This window comes from Protobothrops mucrosquamatus, unplaced genomic scaffold (assembly GCF_001527695.2).
Source record: "Protobothrops mucrosquamatus isolate PMUCROS unplaced genomic scaffold, P.Mucros_1.0 scaffold6493, whole genome shotgun sequence".
NCBI lineage: Eukaryota > Metazoa > Chordata > Lepidosauria > Squamata > Viperidae > Protobothrops > Protobothrops mucrosquamatus.
Genome location: NW_015392317.1, coordinates 5,136 through 25,168, shown reverse-complemented (window position 1 = coordinate 25,168; position 20,033 = coordinate 5,136). Strand labels below are relative to the sequence as shown.

General features: G+C 36.5%; 1 protein-coding gene across 1 annotated transcript; it reads left to right on the top strand.

Moving 5' to 3' along the window:
- Window positions 1–1,640: 1,640 nt before the first annotated feature.
- Window positions 1,641–18,912, top strand: LOC107300257 (bromodomain adjacent to zinc finger domain protein 1A-like; the record flags this gene model as incomplete). The annotated part of the gene is made up of 11 exons (XM_015829594.2): window positions 1,641–1,769; window positions 3,193–3,801; window positions 4,415–4,578; window positions 4,734–4,888; window positions 7,304–7,452; window positions 10,974–11,221; window positions 11,315–11,544; window positions 12,633–13,093; window positions 14,445–14,587; window positions 17,356–17,443; window positions 18,733–18,912. Coding segments are annotated over exons 1-11 (2,470 nt in total), but the record flags the coding sequence as incomplete, so codon positions are not given.
- Between the last annotated feature and the right edge of the window lie 1,121 nt (window positions 18,913–20,033).

Below are 20,033 nucleotides of genomic sequence, written 5' to 3'. Positions count from 1 at the left end.
CTTGACATATGAGATCTTTGGTAAGATCATTGTGACAGTTCATTGAATTTCCAAAATGTAAAATTTCTAACAACATTTTTTTGCTATTGTTACTTAGTACCATCACAATTGCTTTCAGCAAATTTCAAAGAAGTTGCTCCTGCACTAGATGCCTTCTTAGCTGTATGTAATAACAGTTCCTAAGAAGGTTCTGATACTTTGGCTGACAAACAGCTGCAGCAGAATGGATGCCATGTATTTCAGTTTCTGAACTTCAGAACTCCTTGGGCTTGTCTTTCAAGTACTCTATTGTACTCTATTGTAATGGGTCATTCAAGATAATATGAACCCACAGCACTCTTGTTAAGAATTGAATGGCATTTTATACACAATTGAATAGGCAATTGACAGTGAAGTCATATGTAATATAGAGTATTGATTGTATTTTCTTAACTATGGCCATCTGGTGTTATTAAAATATACACATGTTAAATTTATAAATAAATGTAATAATTAAATTAAAAATAAATTTAACAGATGCAAGCAAATTGTTTTACAGGAACTGGTATTGACGCTCACTATTGTTACTTACACAGTCTTACACATTCTTACTCCACTGCAAATCAAAACTCAACAATTCTGATCATTCCCAAATTGTCATAAGTGTGCCTGAAATATTGACAATGTTCTACCACTTTCTACAACAAACTATAATTTTCTTTTTAAAAGCATTACATTCTCATGCTTCCCCCAACTGGAATTTCTTTGTATTTATACACCCCAGGGGATCCTGAGGCCTGGTTTGGGAATCCTTGAGCTATATAGGATTAGTATAAATTTAGCTTTCCAATTACTTTCAAGTCCTTTTCAAATTACTTCAATCATACTTATTGTATATATTCAAAGGAAGATGCACCATAACAGTTATTTTAGTATATCATCAGACTATAGGTGGAACATTCTTTAGTCATTGGGCTGTTGGTTTGAGCTCCGAGCTTTGCAGTTTGGTTGCAAATGTTTCATCACCATTCAAGGAGATGTTGTCAGTGTGCTTTGAATTGTGCTCGCCTATCAGAACACTGGCCTTTAAATACCTTTTTATGTGATGCAAATTGGTATGAATGTTATTTATTCGGATATTTCTGAGTCATGGTCTGATTTCGGGCTGTTTGGATGATTGTTGCTGGGCTGCAGTCTTTGGTGTTAAGTACCCTCTGTGTGATGCAAATTAGCGTTCGTGTTGTTCGTTCGGGTGCTTCTGAGTCATAGTCTGGTTTTGGATTGTTTGATTGACTGGCTGCCATTACTGAGACGTCCGATCACTTGTGAAGGGTTATGATTTCACATAAAAAGCTTTTGAAGGGCCAGTATTCTGACAGATGAGCACAATTCAAAGCGCACTGATAATTTCTCCTTGAATGGTAATGAAACGTTTGCAATCATATTGCCAAGCTCGGAGCTCAAACCAACAGCCCAACTACAACCTGAGCTACTAATATTCAAATACATTTCATTCTTTAGTCATTGGAAAACTTCCTTTCCTTAAAAATCTATTCCTAGGGGATAGCAGCACCTTTCTCTTGTGATATAGACATAGATGGCACAATCAAATGTTGTTTTATGATATTTACTTTTCTTTGAACCTGTCCATTTTTCTGTCTACAGTATCAGCGATGAAGATCGAGAAGAGCTTGATACAAGTACAGACAGCAAGGGGGTTGAAACAAAGGAGCAAGAAGTAGGTGCCATGACAGATGAAGAAGATAACCCGTCACCAAATAACAAAAAAGGTATTTGTTAAACTTTAATTCATTGACTCAGACTCAATTTCTAAGGTTGTCATTGGAATGAAAGAGTACAATTGGAACTTCAGCATTGCTTCCTTTTCCACCAAGTTAAAGTCAGCTTGGTTTATTTATATGAATCAGTTATTATGTTGATCAACTTTGATATTTAAAGCTACTCACCACTTTGTTTCATTACTTTTTGGTGGTGTTATGTGGTGTTTGGTGGTGTTAAATTTTTCTTCATATGTAAAATATGCATACTGTTGAATAATTTTATATAATAGACTATATTCTTGTTTTTATATTTTTATACTTCTACTGTGTCATCACTTTTCCCCCCTCTGATTATTATCCGATTTATTTAATCTGAAATTGTATGACTCATATAATTGCATTGTTTTCTAAGGCAAAACAATATACAATATTAGGGAAAAAGTAAAGTTGTATACTTCACTGCAATTGGTAGTTCCATTAAAAAGAAAGTATGTTATTCTTTGTGTACATCCATGGTGATTCATTTAATGATTGCTGTAAAAATTATTGTAAAATTGGGTCTGATTCACCTTGTGATTGCAATGGAAATTCTGGTCCCAGTTGTAGTAGTAAATTTACCTGTAAAAGGACTTAGCTTTTACTTCTACACTGCCCAGAGTTCCTCTGTGAGGGAGATGGTCAGTTTATTAGATAGATAGATAGATAGATAGATAGATAGATAGATAGATAGATAGATAGATAGATAGATAAATAGATAGATAGATAGACAGACAGACAGACAGACAGACAGACAGACAGACAGACAGACAGACAGATCTATTAATCAGTCTTAGCTCAGAGCCACTTTGCAGAAAAAACTCTTCATATAAAATACCTTTACCAGCTGCCTCCAAAACAATTTTTTGTTGTTCTGAAATAGAATATTGGAAATAAATTATATAAAGTTCCTCAGGACTCTATACATAAATTTGTCCATCTGCAGAATAAATATCTGAAAACAAACAGAATGGAATGACATTTTATTTAGTGAAGAGCTGGCAGAAGAAATGCCTGGTTTGAAAATGGGCTGGCTCCAGCCCGGAACTGCAGAGAAATAGAAGTTTTCCCAGTGTGGCTTCATGGGAGAAGCCAATGGGCAATGTCTCAGTATGTTATTGATTTCTCCAGTCTAAGCTCCATCATTCTCCTTTCTTTGTCATGTAACCCAGAACTGAGTTGTAATCAAAGGATTGGAGAGAATGTCAGTAGCCATTCTCTATACTTTCTCTGCCTCATTCAAACAATCAGCACTATTATAAATTTAGAATTTAAGTTGGATATTTTGCATGAAATGTTTGCTTTTTTATAATCTGTAAAAAAAATACAAATGGTTTTTAATTAAGCTGCTTGTCCTGTGCTCATATCTGTAATTTTTTTTGTCAACTTTTTCTAGGGCAAGGAGGACAGAATGGCTTTAAAGATTTTACAAGACAAGTGGGGACTACTGATGATAAGTGTGAACTGCTCACTGCAGAAGAAGAGGCAGCTTTAAAACAGGAACAACAAAATAAAGAAAAGGAACTCATAGAAAAGATTCAGAAAGCTACAGTCTGCACCAATATTTCTCCTTTGGGCCGTGACCGCTTATATCGACGCTATTGGCTTTTTTCATCTATTCCAGGACTATTTGTGGAAGAAGACTATTCTGGTCTTACAGAAGACATGCTGTTGCCTCGGCCATCTTCATTTCATAATAATGTACAGGCTCATATTTCAGAAAAATCTCAGATAGTCGTTAAAACTGGAGAGTCTTTGACAACAGAATCTACCTCCAATACGTGCCAAGATTTGGATACTAGTGCTATTGTAAATGTATCACAACCAATACAAAAGCCAAATAGGTGGTGCTTTTACAGTTCTCAGGAACAGTTTGACCAACTCCTAGAAGCTCTCAATTCCCGAGGATATAGGGAAAGTGCCTTGAAGGAAGTTCTTTTACAGGAAAAATCCAGAATATGTGAACAGTTTAGTAGTTTTCCTATTGAAAAATTCTATACTTCAGGTAAACTTCCTAGATGTTAATGATTGAAGGCTTTATGGTTATTTAGTTTATATCATGTAGAATTTGTTCTTATTCATACAATTGAGATAATTTTAGTTTAAATGAATCATAGTTTGTTAATACTGTCAGTATGGTTCCTGAATTTTGCAATCTCTTCTTTAACCAAATATACAAAAATCTTACCAGGACTATATAAAACATTCTATACTTTACAAAGATTTTGCTACATATTAGATTTTGTTTATATTTCACTAGGGCCAAGAGCTCTAGATAGCTAATATCCAACTAAAATCCTATAAAATATCCATCTGAACAGAAATGTAACAGTAATAATATAAAAATAAGAGATATCAAAAACAATCTTAAGTTGTGACTTTTAACCTTCAAATGCTCTCTTAAAGAGCCAGTTCTTTGTTACTGTGAAGAAAGTGTGGGCACTTTACTCAGTTCAGTGAACAATGTATTTCAGTGGGATACAGCAGCATTGTTATTGCAAAATATTGTTACAATATTATTAATACAGAATAATTAAACAATATTTTTCACAGTAATATTAAATAAAAGATTTATGGTCAAGTATGAAGGCATTCTATATAATCTCTTAATGTTACAGAAAAAACACAGAATGAAGCCAAGCCACAGTTTGGACGTGGAAAAATACAAAATGGCTATGATATAGTCCAAAAATCTGCAGAAAAGCAACTTGAATTAAGGCTTAGAGACTTTCTCTTAGACATTGAAGATAGAATTTTCCAAGGAACATTGGGCTCCATTAAGGTATTTGACTCCTTAATTTTTATGAAGAATGGTATCTTATGAAATTGCTGAACTCTTTCAAAGCACTACTTTTATTTGCTTGAAAATGCAAATGTAATTTAAAAAAAGGTTTTTCTGTATGACAGATACCTGAGTAAATATAATTGTACTTACAGGTAATGGACAGATACAGTTGGAAAGCAGCCTTAGAAAATGGGCAGTATGAACTACTAAGTGAAGAAAATAAAGAAAATGGTGTAATAAAATCTGTTAATGAAAATGTGGAAGAGATGGTAATAGATAATCAAATAAGAATTCTTGCGAAAGACAGGTAATAGCTATTGTCTAGATATTTTATTTTTTAATTAATATTTGAATGGATAAATTGCATTTCATCTCTAACCACCCGTTTCATTAAAGGATATAATCTTGCAATCTTAGAAAATATTGACAATCAGACAGTATTCTCTTTGGATTTTTTTTAAATAGAGTTTGTGCACATAATAGAGAAAGCCTAAAACACATTGGGAAAAAGTATTTTGTTGTTAATTTGCACAATATTGAGTTGTCAATTTTTGTACAATATCAAACTTAGTATATACATTTTATGAAATTGTAATTCTTAACTTAATAAACAACATCAAAATGGAATTAAAAGAGATGTGCAAAGGCACCACTCGATAGAAGAGGACAGATAATTCAATAAGCCAAGATTGTATAAATAATTTAGTATATGGTAAGAGGTCTGAGGGAAAGGAGGAAAAGGATAGCCTTCCATTTATCATTTTTTTAAAAAACAATAAATTCTGCTTTTGATAATAAAAGTAAACCAGCATCTAAACTTAAAAGACCATTGAGAAACACGCACACACACACACACCATTTAAGCTTGATTATTTTTAGGAGAAAATGTCTTGCCTGCCACTATTTCCCCTTTCTTTGATTTGCTTAAAAACAAAAAAGCTATAGTTCAATGGTATACTACAAATATTTTTTGCAGAAGATCTCAAGCTAAATCATTGGAAATTCCAGATAAGATTCTTGTCTTAAATACTGGAGAACAAAATCACCAAACGTTAAGATATTGGCCAGTGATCTGACTTAATATAAGATAGCTTTTGTAGCTGATAATGACATGATGCTATGTCATTCAGTAATCACATTTCTGAATACAGTTAATACAGTGAAGGGGTGGATCTTTTTTTGGGAAGTATAATATTTGTATATATGAACAAACATTTAACATAGCCCTAGTAATGATTGTGTGAAGCATGCTAATGAGTCCTTGATGTATTCTGAGCTTCGATGTTTTTTTGCAAACGTTTTGTTACCCAACTAGGTAACCTATTCATGCTGAAAGGGAGTTAGGTTTGCTCTCTATTTATAGACAGTAGCTTACTCTTTCAGACTTGGTGGGTGGGGTGTTGTTTTCTCCTTAGTAATTCTTTGATTAGGTCATTGTTTACTGCTTGTTTGTCTGAGTTGGTGGTTCCTGTTGTTTGCAACTTGATTGTCTGGTGTTAATCCTAGTGTTATTCCTTGCTTATCTGGGTATTGATTGCTGGCAAGAAGGTGTTCTAGTCTTTTTGTTTTCTTTTTAGCTTTTTTATTGTCTCTTATGAATAGTGTGTAAATGTTGTTTATGTGCCTGTTCATGGCTGATTTCTCTTAAGTGCCAAGCTTCTAAGAATTCCCTGGCAGTTTCTGGATTTAGCTTGGGCTAGAATGCTCACAGTATCCAGTTGAAATTATGGTTAAATCTGTCCTTATGTTGGTCAGTGGTCATTATAATTAATTTGTTAACTAAGCTATACAATTATCTGTAGAGACATAAGATTAAACAATTTTCTGAAACTGTCATAATTAAAGAGAAACTATGAATTTTTAACAGCATTAAAATGGATGAGCTATAATCTTGATATTACCGAGATTTGTACATAGCACAATATTGCATTTGATGGCATATTAGACATCACAAGGTTATATGTTTTCAGAATTTTCCCTTTTGAGAAAGGGAATGTAGTTTTAAGTAGTTACTTTTAATTACTTTATAAACACCATCTGAACCAAGAATTCTGGTGTCATTTTTGATGAATTGTGTAAAACACATTGGTACTGCTTTGTTCCCTGCTTTTAGAATATAAATATGGTTTTTATGTTTTTATGTCTATTAATACATCACTCAGAGTCTCTATGAAATGGGTAGTTTATAAATGTGATAAATGAATTTCACAGTTGTATTCTGTTCAAACAAGGTTTTTGAAGTTGATTTATGTATAGATGCTTCTTAATAAAGTATTTATTGCAATGTTATAAATTATACTCAGCAGAATGCAAATTCATGAATTCTTATCCTGATCATTCTTATTCATTGGGTCTTGCCATATAGATGAGCTGAAGGGGGGCAGAGGTTGCAGGCAGTATTTCTATGTTGCTGTCCCATAGTAGTGTAGAATTATGTTTCTCCTTGCAATTAGTTTGGCACTCTCATTGTTGAGGACCTAGAAACGTTAAAGGCAGGTGTTCCACAGGGCCTCTGGGGAATGTATAATCACTATCATGCTTACTGTTTTATAGTTACGGTATTTGTGCTTTTCCTGGTCTTTATGTTTTTATATTGATTTTATATTATAACCTATCAGGATTATTTTTGTTGAACATGGCAATAGATAAACACAATAAATAAATAGCAGATACAATAAATACATGGTTTTAAGTTATTGACCAATTTTAAACTTTATTTTAGATTGATAGGATTAAAACTTGAATCTCGAAGTACTACTTCAACTAATACGAGTACTCCACAGCCTATGAATAATACTGTACATTATTTGGCATTGGCATTGCTTCAGATACAGCAAGGAATTGAACGCAAATTTCTCAAAGCCCCACTTGGTAAGTGTCTACTTCTGGAACTCTGTTGATTTATGAAGGAAAAAGTAATTTGGATCAAACAGATACATTAACAAATTGCATAGCAGATGTATTAAACAATTCATTAAAATTGGGAAGTAAGTAAGTTGGAGTTTAAAATTGTCATTGTATTTTAGAGACAAGTGACTGAACATGTGTGCAAAGGTCATACATGAAATTAGCAAAAAGGGAACTCTAAGCACGCTTTACTTCTGTACTTTTCATCCTAGGTCCACAGAAGTAGATTTTACAGAGATTCTTCAGAAAAACTGGTGAAATAGATTATCTTAAAAGGGATTTGAAAACCCCTGTAATAAATAGGAACAATAATGAAGCACACTTGAAGCTTGTTGTTCAATTGCTAAGTCATGACTCCATGGACCATAGCATGCCAGGCTTCCCTGTCCTCACTGTCTCCCAGAGTTTGCCCAAATTCATGTTCATCATGTTGAGACACTATATAATCATCTCATCTTCACTCTCCTTCTCCTTTTGCCTTCAGTCTTTCAATTTGTAGCATCTTCTCATACTTGCTAATCAGAAACAAAAGTAAAAATACTTTCCTCTTAACCTGACTTAAAATAAATTACTCAGTTTAGTTTAATATAACCATCACATATGAGAACAGGCTAGATAATCTACTAGGAAATACTGTACTGTATATAGAATTCTCAATTGCTACAGTAGCTTTAAGACTTGTGGACTTCAACTCCCAGAATTCCCCAACAATTCCCTCAGCAACAATTATAGTGACACATGGCCGATTAACTCTATATCCTCTTCCTTTCGCAAGCACAAATACATATTATATGGTGTTTGATTGTCTTCTAGCAAAAGGATAGAAATTCAAATTAATCCAAACCCTTCTCTCCAGACGGTTAATGAGGCTAATGTGCTGCAGAATGTCTATTTCTTGTCCCTCTAACAGAATAATGCTCAGGCATCAAAAGTCTGTTTTTTGTTTTTAAAGAGGATCATTATCCCCTCCTGTCACCCAATTGCTGCTATGGCATTATTATTATATTATAGCAGCAAATTCTGGGACAGATCTATAAGCCAAACATAGGCCCTCCACACTAACTTTCTAGAAGGATCGAAGGTTATTCTGAAAATTTATGGAACCAAGGCTACTGAAAAGAATAGTAATGTTAGCCTGTAATCATATGCCTTGTGTCTACAAATACAATTTCTAAGTCTCTATAGTTTGAGAAATTTAGAAAAAGAAGATAATCACTGGACATTGAAAAATACTTGAAACAATGTGGAATGGAACTCTTTAATTTGTCCCATTTTCAGGTGTCCCAAAGATGCTTTTTCAAAAGGCAATTGGACTTTCTTTGTTTTACTTGAAGACATTTCACTTCTCATCCAAGAAGTTTCTTGGATGAAAAGCGAAACGTCTTCAAGGAAAAATAAAGAAAGTCCAGTTGCCTTCTGAAAAAGTAGCTTTGGAACAACCATGACATGGATGACTGAGAATCTCCATTGACATTTCCAATTTCAGGAAAAAAATACACTGTAATATGGGATGTATTATACTGAATGTGTATATTTTACATGACCCTAATACACATGATCATAATCCTGTCAAAAAAGGATGAATGGATTGTGTGTGTATTCTGACCATGCTGAGATCAGAAAAATCATTTTATTGCCTCACTTTGTAAGATTTTGTAAGCCTCACTTTGTAAGACTGAGCAAAGTGTAGCCGCCCGGCTTTAAAATGTTGAATATTGAATGATAGAAATGCAAGACATGCATTCTCAGCATGAACAATTTGTTTTAATTTTTTGTTCTGATATAACTTTGGATACAGAGGCAAAACATGATATACCCAATGGAGTACTGAAAACGTTTGTAAAACTGCAAAATTCACAATAATTTTGATAATACACATTGCTATAGTGAAAGACAAAGTCAATTTTTAGGCACACTCTTTTATTTCCCATTTCTCCTCCCCACCCCAATGGTCCTGGTTCCTATAGCAATGGAATCTTATTTTTGGAAAAATAGGCTATGCTAGTGAAAGGTTCTCTTCTGTTTCCAAATAAACTTGAAATAACTAGGTGATGCAGAAGAAAATAAAAGAGACCAAAAAGGTGATAAAAGGAGGAAGACAGAAGAAGATCAGAATAAATATGGTAAACCATAGATTTTCTTGCATTTAAAAACATGCTCAAAATTACAATCTATATATGAAATATTTTTCCAAAATATTGCTTTCTACAAAGTGCATGGCAGTTATCCAGCTTTATAACTAAGGCAACGGGACAAGCTGGAATTGCCTTCTTCAAAAACAAATGTGTCTGGCATTAATAAGGTAAATGTTGTGTTAGACACAGCTGTTTGATGACCTAACAAGAACATGATTATTTCAAAGAAGTGAGATTATATCCAAAAGAAATGGCAGCTTTTCTTTTTTTCTGGGCAGCTTCAATTTGGTCACTATTCTTTAATCTGTCATTAATTTGGGGCATTAATACAGATTTGTCATGCCGCTAGACCAGTTATATTTTGTTTGACCTTATTGTAGCCACAGAGTGCATTTTAAATAATTTGTAGAAGAATGATCCTTTGCCATTTTTTTTATCTTTCAACAAACTGGCATTTGAAATCATATTGCCCCTCTCATTGATTAGTTTTTCATATGTAAAAAACTTACATGCAGATGAATTATTTATCTAATTCTTTTGACACTACAAGTAAGAAAAGAGACATTGTAGTTTAAATAGTAACTGGTAATCTTTGAAGTTGAATTTGTTTATGTGCAGATGAATTAATATTCTGGATTGTAGGGAGTAAGCAGGTATATCATCAATGATCTGCTATAGATAAATTATTGGAGAAAAAACTAGTACAGTATGTGTGTTTATTTAGAACAATGAGAATATTTTTAGTCTGTACTACTGAAGAGAACTATTGCAATCAAAAGCCACTGGAGTAAATTTACAAATTTTTATTACACCAGATAACTTGCTATGTCCACCTAATTATTCTAATCTAAGCCATCCATCCAGTATACACGTTCATAATATTATAGGAGTTATTTATATTATATTTTGTAATTTTATTAATTATTTTAAAAATAGTTTCTTTGAATAACAACTTCTGTGAAAATTAAAGCTGAAGTAGGATCACAGAGAAACTACTAACAGTATGCTGCTTATAATTATACTTATCCTCTATTGTCTGATCATGAACCAATTTCTCATTTCTCATTTATATGATGATTTTTTCCTACCTACCATCGAGTTTAGCTTTTGATGTTTTCTAAAACTTTTTTGAATACCAAATATTCATATCTATTAAATGACTCCATTTAGTTCATTTAACACTCTGAAAAAAGAGTCTATATTAAGATTTACAAAAATGAATATACTTTTAAACAAGGTTGATTATTCTGCATATTTTGTGCTATGGAAGTAGTATTAGAACACAGATGTTTCACTCCATAATAAGTAGGATAATAATAGCATGATATTATTTGTTTTCTTTATTTGAAGATGGCAGTGATGGTGGCCGTTCACACAAAACCATCTTGGATCGCTGGCGAGAATCACTTCTTTCTTCTGCTAGCCTCTCTCAGATCTTCCTTCATCTCTCAACACTGGAGCGAAGCGTAATCTGGTCTAAGTCTATTTTAAATACTCGGTGCAAAATGTGTAGAAAGAAAGGGGATGCTGAAAGCATGGTGCTTTGTGATGGCTGTGATCGAGGCTATCATATCTACTGTATAAGACCAAAGCTTAAGGTAATTTGAAGTATTTGCTTTGAAAGTTTAAAAATTATTTCTGATCTTAAGTAGCAAAAAACATTTCAGTAATACATTCTGGCTCTCTTCGAGGCTGTTCCTGACGGAGACTGGTTTTGTCCGGAATGTCGACCTAAGCAGCGCTCTAGGCGGCTTTCATCCAGACAGAGAACTTCTGTGGAAAGTGATGAAGAGGCTATAGAACAAATTAAAGAAGAAGATGAAACTAGTTATGAGGAAATTGAGCAAAGTGAAGATGATTATGAAGAGGAAGAAGAGGATGAGAATATTGACAATTCTGATTCTCAAGAAGATGAGAAAAGGTAAATCCAAAACTAAGTTAGAAATGTGCAGAAGCTGCATACAGACTTCCAGTATTCTCTAGTTTTCTTTCTAGGGATACAAATCTTGAGACTTGGAGACATAAGCAAGAGATATTAGTTATATTAGTTTCACAGAGTGACTACAAACAACCACATGACAAAGTAGTAACAATGGTCCATTGGGATATCTGCAAGAAATATCATTTGCCTGCAAGCAAGAACTGGTGGGATCATACAATAGAAAAATGCAAAATGAAGATGCTAAAGTGCTCTGGAATTTTAGAATTCAAACAAACAAACAACCCCCTGCCACATAACAGATTTAACAATTGTCAATAAGAAAGACAAAAAAGTCTGGGGAGTGGATGTGGAGACAGCAGAATAGAAGAGGAAGAGCTGGAGAAAATTGCATTATACTTGAATATAGTAGCTATCCATTTATCTATTCATAGCTTTAGTTTTGGTTTCATCATTTAGCCAGAAAGATGGACTACTTCTGATTGCACATTCTTCTAGATCTAGAGTTGTGACTGAAGATCTGGTAGTACTTTACTGTTCTCTAACTGATAGTATTAATATGCCAGAGACAGCTTGTAATTCATCCATATTCCAGAAAACACCAATTTAAAGTAGTCCATTATACTGCACTTCAGGCTTCATGTAAATTTGTTTAGAATTTCCAGTTAATTAAAAAAGTTGAGACTGACTGGAACTTTTAACTAGAAAAATATCTTGCTAGATTTTAAACTTTTTCATTGACAATTGCTTATCATATTTTAAACTCTTGTATTAATTGAGACCAGGTTATGTAAAGAAATACTAATATCCATTTTGGAATGTCCTTGTACTAACATTACCATCTTTGAAAACCCTCATTTGTGCACTTTGGAATCAGAAGTAATACCATAGCTGATGATTCTAGAATGGAATTTCTGTACTGCAGGGTCCTGTTTGTATATACACACTTAAGAAATCTGACTGAATGTATCTTACTTTTTCCATTTAGTGCTGAATTCACAAGTTCAAAGAATAAAACAGAATAAAAATATTTGTATCACAAACATTTATAATTCTCTAACTTCTTACAGCTTATCCAAATTGGGGAAGCCTCAAGTAAAACTTACTTTAAGAACAAGAGCCCCAAAGCTTGCTAGTAATCAACTGAATACTGGAAGATACAACTCTCGCAGTCAGCAGAATACACCTAAGCAAAATGGCTCTTCATATAAAGCTCTTGGAAAGAACATTAGAAAAACAAAATCTGCTCCTCCATCAGTGACAAAAACATTACGACTTAGTAGTCGTATTACTCGCCATAATCAAGAAATGCTGAAGGCAGAGGCATTTATAGAGTTGACCAGCCATCGAAGACAACGTAGAGGAACAAAGACAACAGACTCTACTCCAGAGAGTAGTTCTTCTGGTTCCCTTGGCTTCAGAATTATTGATGAGATGAATTTAAGGAAAGAGAAAAGCTCTCCAATATCAGTGGGGAAAAAATCACAAGATACAGATCCCCCCAAAAGGGGTAGGAAACGTCAGTCTACAGGTACATCGAACCTTTAAAATAAAATTGACTGCCAGAATAAATTTAGTTCATATTTAGTGTCACTTGGTTGTTTAGTGAAGTAGTCTAATGCTGCTTTCCATTATTAAGAACAGAAGACAGTTAATTGGTGAATTTGCAAGCATAAAATTATTTATGGCAATTCTGTAGAATGCTTTCTTAGTTTGATTTGGGGTAGCTTGAATAGAAGGAGAATTCTTAACTGAATTGTTTCAATTGAGATTATTTTTTATGCTTATTGATTAGCCAGCCTCATAATATTCAACATAATATATTGAAAGCAAACAAATCAGGATCAGAAAATGCTTGGAATAGCAATTATAGTTGAAAATGCCTAAATAAAACATTGTAAATTGGTGACATGAGTTTCTCTCAGGGTGGACAGTTGATAATATTTATATGATGACATTGTGATTTGCTACAGAAACCATTGATTGGTGAAACTACCTTTGTTGAAAGAGTGAGCTGTGTTTGAATCAACTTTTGTGAATTTTACAAACAGCTTGAATTGAAATGAGTTAGCACAAGTGCCAGTACAACTATGTTTCCTGAACATGTTTTTCTTCATAAAATGGAACAAGCCAGGCTCAGAACAATTTATTTCTACTTATTACAATAGGGAATTATAAAAAAGTATTTTTTCTTTCTTGTATTCCAATTTTGGTAATATGGAGTCTAGTTGTATAAATAGGTATGGGAGATTGGTAAATGAAGTCTCTTTTAATTCACCTTATTTGGCTGAAACACTTGGGATTGAGTTATATCTGCCATTGTGGAAGCAAGTAATAAATGAATACTATACAATTATCCTTAGTATACTCATTTAGTAACCATGCATTCAGCAACTGTTCTAAGTTACAACAGTGCTAAATGTGGGATTTTATGATCCTTATAATTTGGCTTTCAGTGTTCCTGTGATCATATGATTATAATTTGGGCACTTGAGAACCAACTCACAATTATGACAGCGCAGTGTTCCATGGTCATGTGATTACCATTTTCAACCTTCACTACTGGCTTTTGACAAGCAAAGTCAATTGGGAAACCAATAGGAGGTTGCAAATAGTGATCACAGAAACTGTGCACACAGAATTCATCTAACAATGACAACTGGAATGGCTGCAACTGCTGTTATAAGTCAGTCATGTGATGTTACATTTAATGATTGCATTGCTTAGTGACAGGATTGCCATTCCTAATTTCCATCATTAAGCAAAGACTATCTGTAGGCCAAAGACCTGAACAAGTTTATAAAGGTGGATATATGAAAAAAATTTCTACTTTCTCTACATTTGTCTTTTTTTGATGTTCATATGTGATCCTATTATTTCAGAACCTTCTCAAGTGCCACTGAATCGGAGGACCTCAGGGCGTCAGGGTGGAGTACATGAATTATCTGCTTTTGAGCAGCTTGTTGTAGAACTGGTGCGACATGATGACAGTTGGCCTTTTATGAAATTGGTTTCCAAAATACAGGTAAATATCATCAAGAGAGTAAAAGAATGGAATTGGAAATGGGCTGGTCACATAGCAAGAAGAACTGATGGCAGGTGGACCAAGGCAGTCATAGAATGGATCCCACTTGATAAAAAGTGTCCACGAAAGAGACCTAAAACAAGATGGATCAACAACATCAGCAAGTATTGCGGGCCCAATTGGCAAAAGAAAGCTCAGGGTTGTATAGGTTGGAAACATGTGGAAGATGCCTTCATCCTACAGTAGATAGACAGTGGCTAAAGTGATGAAGGAAGGAAGGAAGGAAGGAAGGAAGGAAGGAAGGAAGGAGGAGCAAGAAGAAGAAGAAGAAGAAGAAGAAGAAGAAGAAGAAGAAGAAGAAGAAGAAGAAGAAGAAGAAGAAGAAGAAGAAGAAGAAGAAGAAGAAGAAGAAGAAGAAGAAGAAGAAGAAGAAGAAGAAAGAAGAAAGAAGAAGAAGAATTTCAGAGTATTAAAATAATTAACTTGAATGTATATTGGAAATAATCACAAGGAGGAAAAATGACTAAATGTTAATGAAATCTGATCTTCATAAATAAGTTATACAGGGAAGGAAAATTGCAAACAAATAAAAATAATAAATTAGAAATAGGCCTCGCATAGACAAATTTAAAACCTTGTAAATTTCTTGATTATCATACTNCATACGCTGGATCATGGAGAAAGCTAGGGAGTTCCAGAAAAACATCTACTTCTGCTTCATTGACTATGCTAAAGCCTTTGATTGTGTGGATCACAACAAATTGTGGCAAGTTCTTAAAGAGATGGGAGTACCAGACCATCTTATTTGTCTCTTGAGAAACCTATATGCGGGTCAAGAAGCAACAGTGAGAACTGGACACAGAACCACTGATTGGTTCAAAATTGGGAAAAGAATCCGGCAAGGCTGTATACTGTCGCCCTGCCTATTTAACTTATATGCAGAGCACATCATGAGAAAGGCAGGGCTAGATGAATCAAAAGTTGGAATTAAGATTGCCGGGAGAAATATCAACAATCTAAGATATGCAGATGATACCACTCTAATGGCAGAAAGTGAAGAGGAACTAAAGAGCCTCTTGATGCGGGTGAAGAAAGAGAGTGCAAAAGTTGGCTTGAAAGTCAACATTAAGAAAACCAAAATCATGGCATCCGGCCCTCTCAATTCCTGGCAAATACTGTAGATGGGGAAGAAATGGAGGTAGTGACAGATTTTATTTTCCTGGGCTCCAAGATCACCGCAGATGGGGACTGCAGCCAAGAAATTAAAAGACGCTTGCTCCTGGGGAGGAAAGCTACGGCAAATCTAGACAGCATACTAAAAAGCAGAGACATCACCCTGCCAACAAAAGCGCGTATAGTCAAGGCCATGGTTTTTCCAGTTGCAATGTATGGATGTGAAAGTTGGACCATAAGAAAGGCTGAGCGACAAAGAATTGAGGCCTTTGAACTATGGTGCTGGAGAAGACTCCTGCAAGTCCCTTGGACTGCAAGTAGTTCAAACCGGTCAGTCCTAGAAGAAATCAACCCCGACTGCTCTTTAGAAGGCCAGATCCTGAAGTTGAAACTCAAATACTTTGGCCACCTAATGAGAAGGAAGGACTCACTGGAGAAGGGCCTAATGTTGGGAAAGATTGAGGGCAATAGAAGAAGGGGACGACAGAGAATGAGGTGGCTGGATGGAGTCACTGAAGCAGTAGGCGTGAGCTTAAATGGACTCCAGAAGATGGTAGAGGACAGGAAGACCTGGAGGAACGTTGTCCATGGGGTTGCGATGGGTCGGACACGACTTCGCAATTAACAACAATATGTGCTAATTGAAAAATAACCAATATGCTGTTAGATTATATAATCAGTAACAGGCTAGCTTTGATGGGTTGTATGGATGCAGAACTAATTAATCTGTAGTGTTTTTTAAATCAGCTAAATAATATTGCTCACCCTCACCAAAATGGTTAGCTGAATTCAGTGGATTTAAAAAGACAAAGTAGGATGAGGCTTTGTTACTGTTTGGTTTAGAAATGTTTTTTAAGACGCCCTGGAGTATTACATACCTTGGTCTTGAGATGGTTTTGGTTGGCTGACCACTCCTGGGGAGGGAAATACTGATGTTGACAGTGGAGTTGTGGAGTCCAAATTTTTTAGAAATAGTTTTGTAACTTTTTCCAGCCTGGTGAGCATGAACCATTATTTTTCAGAGGTCCTCAGGAATCTTCTTTGTTCAATCCATGATACACTGTGTTGAGATTAGATCTTAATAGTGAATTCCCAGGATTCTGTTCTTTAGGCAGGATCTCTCACACTCAAACCCGATTGTCATCTCATAGAAACACCTGATTAATTTCCCCTTCAACTGAATTGATAATCCTAGAGATTCACATATTTTTGCCACATAGAAATATGTAGTTTTGAGTCCTTTTCCTCAGTGAATAATGAACAAATACAATGTTTTAGATTCATTTGCTTAATTGGGTTCTCTCTGTGTAGTTTTAGGATCTGTGGAGAAGAGATGTTTTAAATCATATTTAGACAGAAATATTCAAAATTCAAATGCGTTCACAAACTTTTGTGTTTAAGCACTGCTATAATTCTCTTCCTCACAATCTGAAAACTAATTTATGTCAAATATATTTATATGGATTTCATTCTTCATACCAAGGAAGCAGGACCAAATGCTTGGAAGCAAAGGACTTGCCTAGGATTGAAGAAAAAATAGTTTTGTTTTGTATGAAATTATCCTTTATTTATTTTTTTTATTTTACAACGTACAGGTACCAGACTACTACGATATAATCAAAAAGCCCATCGCTTTAAACATAATCCGTGAAAAAGTGAACAAATGTGAATACAAAGTAGCCTGTAAGTAATGTTGACTAAATAATTTAACAATGTTTAAAACAATATAATTTAAATAATCAGAAGCTTTGGATAATAAATATAGAAAATAACACTGGAATAGGTCTAGGGCTCTGCAGTGCTTCAGATTCAAAAGGAAACGTTTGTTTTGAAGTGCACAGTTACTCCTTACACCAGCAGCTCCTTTAAGCAGCTGCATTTTTTTCCTTGGGTCATGGGAGGCTGGAGTATATTTTCCCTTTTGAATCAGAAACACAGCATTCCCCTGGGACACGGGTCGGCAACCTGTGGCTACGGAGCCGCATGTGGCTCTTTGAGCCTTTTCCTGCGTCTCCCAGTCCTCCGCCATTTGCAGAGAGAGAGAGACAGAGACAGAGAGAGGCACTTTTGCTTCCCTTCTCTCTCTCTCTCTCTCTCTCTCTCTCTCTCTCTCTCTCTCTCTCTCTCTCTCTCTCTCTCTCTCTCTCTCTCTCTCTCTCTCTGTGTGTGTGTGTGTGTGTGTGTGTGTGTGTATGAAAAAGAGAGTGGCCTCACACTATTCTCCGACAAGCTTATTGGGCGGGGCTCCTGTCTTTGCTGTGTCTCCGCAGGAAGCAGCAGAAAGCATATTTCTCTCTCTCTCTCTCTCTCTCTCTCTCACACACACACACACACACACACACAGTGGGGGAAGAGGACTGGCAGACCAAGGGCAGGAGAGAGCCAGCCCAATAAGAATGTGTGCCAGCTTGTTGGAGAACAGCATGAAGCCAGCTTGCCAGGTGAGCAGAAGATCAGAGAGGGAGAGAGAGGAGGGGGGAAAGAAAGAGAGAGAGAGAACTCATGCACAGCAGCCTCTATTTCTTTTTAATTAATTCAAGCCACCACCACCCTCCGGCGCGCGCACATGCGAGTTTTGCGGCTCCCAGTGTTTTCTGTGGGAAACGGGTCCAAGTGGCTCTTTGAGTGTTTTAAGTTTGCCGACCCCTACCCTGGGACATACCTATCTAAACACAATTAACATTTACATAAAATATTAGAATGCATTGTGTCTCTGTCATATTTATGCTGTCTTATTCTGAGAGAAAGATTGTGATCTCCCCTTCCAATTCCAATCTGTGAGGTTCTTTGGACTGGGAGAACTGCTGGCAATAAGAATGGTATTCAGGTTAAAAAAAACAGGTCTCCGGTCCTTAACCACTATATTGGATTAGCTCTCATAGAAGCAACTGCAATTTCACAGATAAATTCTTTGTTTAGAAATCATTGCTTTTAAAGACTATAAAGGCATATTTATTTATTTTTCCTTGCAGCGGAATTCATTGAGGATGTTGAGCTGATGTTTTCAAACTGCTTTGAATATAATGCTCGTAATACAAGCGAAGCAAAAGCTGGAACAAGACTTCAGGCATTTTTTCATGTTCAGGCTCAAAAACTTGGACTTTCAATTGTATCAGGTTACATGAACCATGTTNTTGAGGGCGCGGCGGAAAGTAAGGAGATCCGGAATCGTCCGGATCTCGGGGGGTAGTTCGTTCCAGAGGGTGGGGGCACCCACAGAGAAGGCCCTCCCCCTGGGGGTCGCCAGCCGACATTGCTTGGCCGACGGCACCCTGAGGAGACTCACTCTGTGGGAGCGTACCGGTCTATGGGAGGGAATCTGTGGCAGAAGGCAGTCTCGGAGATAACCAGGTCCGATGCCATGGAGCGCTTTAAAGGTGGTAACTAACACCTTAAAGCGCACCCGGAAGGCCACTGGCAACCAGTGCAGCTCGCGCAGCAGCGGTGTTACATGGGAGCGACGAGTCCCTCCCAACACCGCCCGCGCGGCCGCATTCTGGACCAGTTGAAGCCTCCGGGTCCTCCTCAAAGGGAGCCCCATGTAGAGAGCGTTGCAATAGTCCAGGCGGGAGGTGACGAGAGCATGAGTGACTGTGCGCAAGGCGTCCCGGTCCAGAAAAGGTCGCAACTGGTGAATCAGGCGAACCTGATAAAACGTCCCCCTGGTCACGGCCGACAAATGGTCATCCAATGTCAGCCGTGGATCCAGGAGGACTCCCAAGTTGCGCGCCCTCTCTGAGGGGGCCAAAAGTTCGCCCCCTATAGTCAGCGATGGAGTCAGCTGACTATGCCGAGGCGCCGGCAACCACAGCCACTCGGTCTTGGAAGGGTTGAGCCTGAGTCTGTTCCTCCCCATCCAGACCCGTACGGCCTCCAGGCAATGGGCCATCACGTCAAGGGCATCGTTGGGGTGGCCTGGGGTGGAGATGTACAGCTGAGTATCATCAGCGTACTGATGGAAATCCACCCCAAAGCCACGAATGATCTCCCCCAGCGGCTTTACATAAATATTGAACAAAAGGGGAGAGAGGACCGACCCCTGAGGCACCCTACAAGTTAGGGGTCTAGGAGTCAACCTCTGTCCCCCTGCCAATACAGACTGCGTACGGTCGGTGAGGAAGGAGGAGAACCACCGCATAACGGTGCCTCCCACTCCTAACCCACCGAGACGCCGCAGCATGATACCGTGGTCTACGGTATCAAAAGCCGCTGAGAGGTCCAAAAGAACAAGGACAGAGGAGTAACCTCTGTCCCGGGCCCTCCAGAGATCATT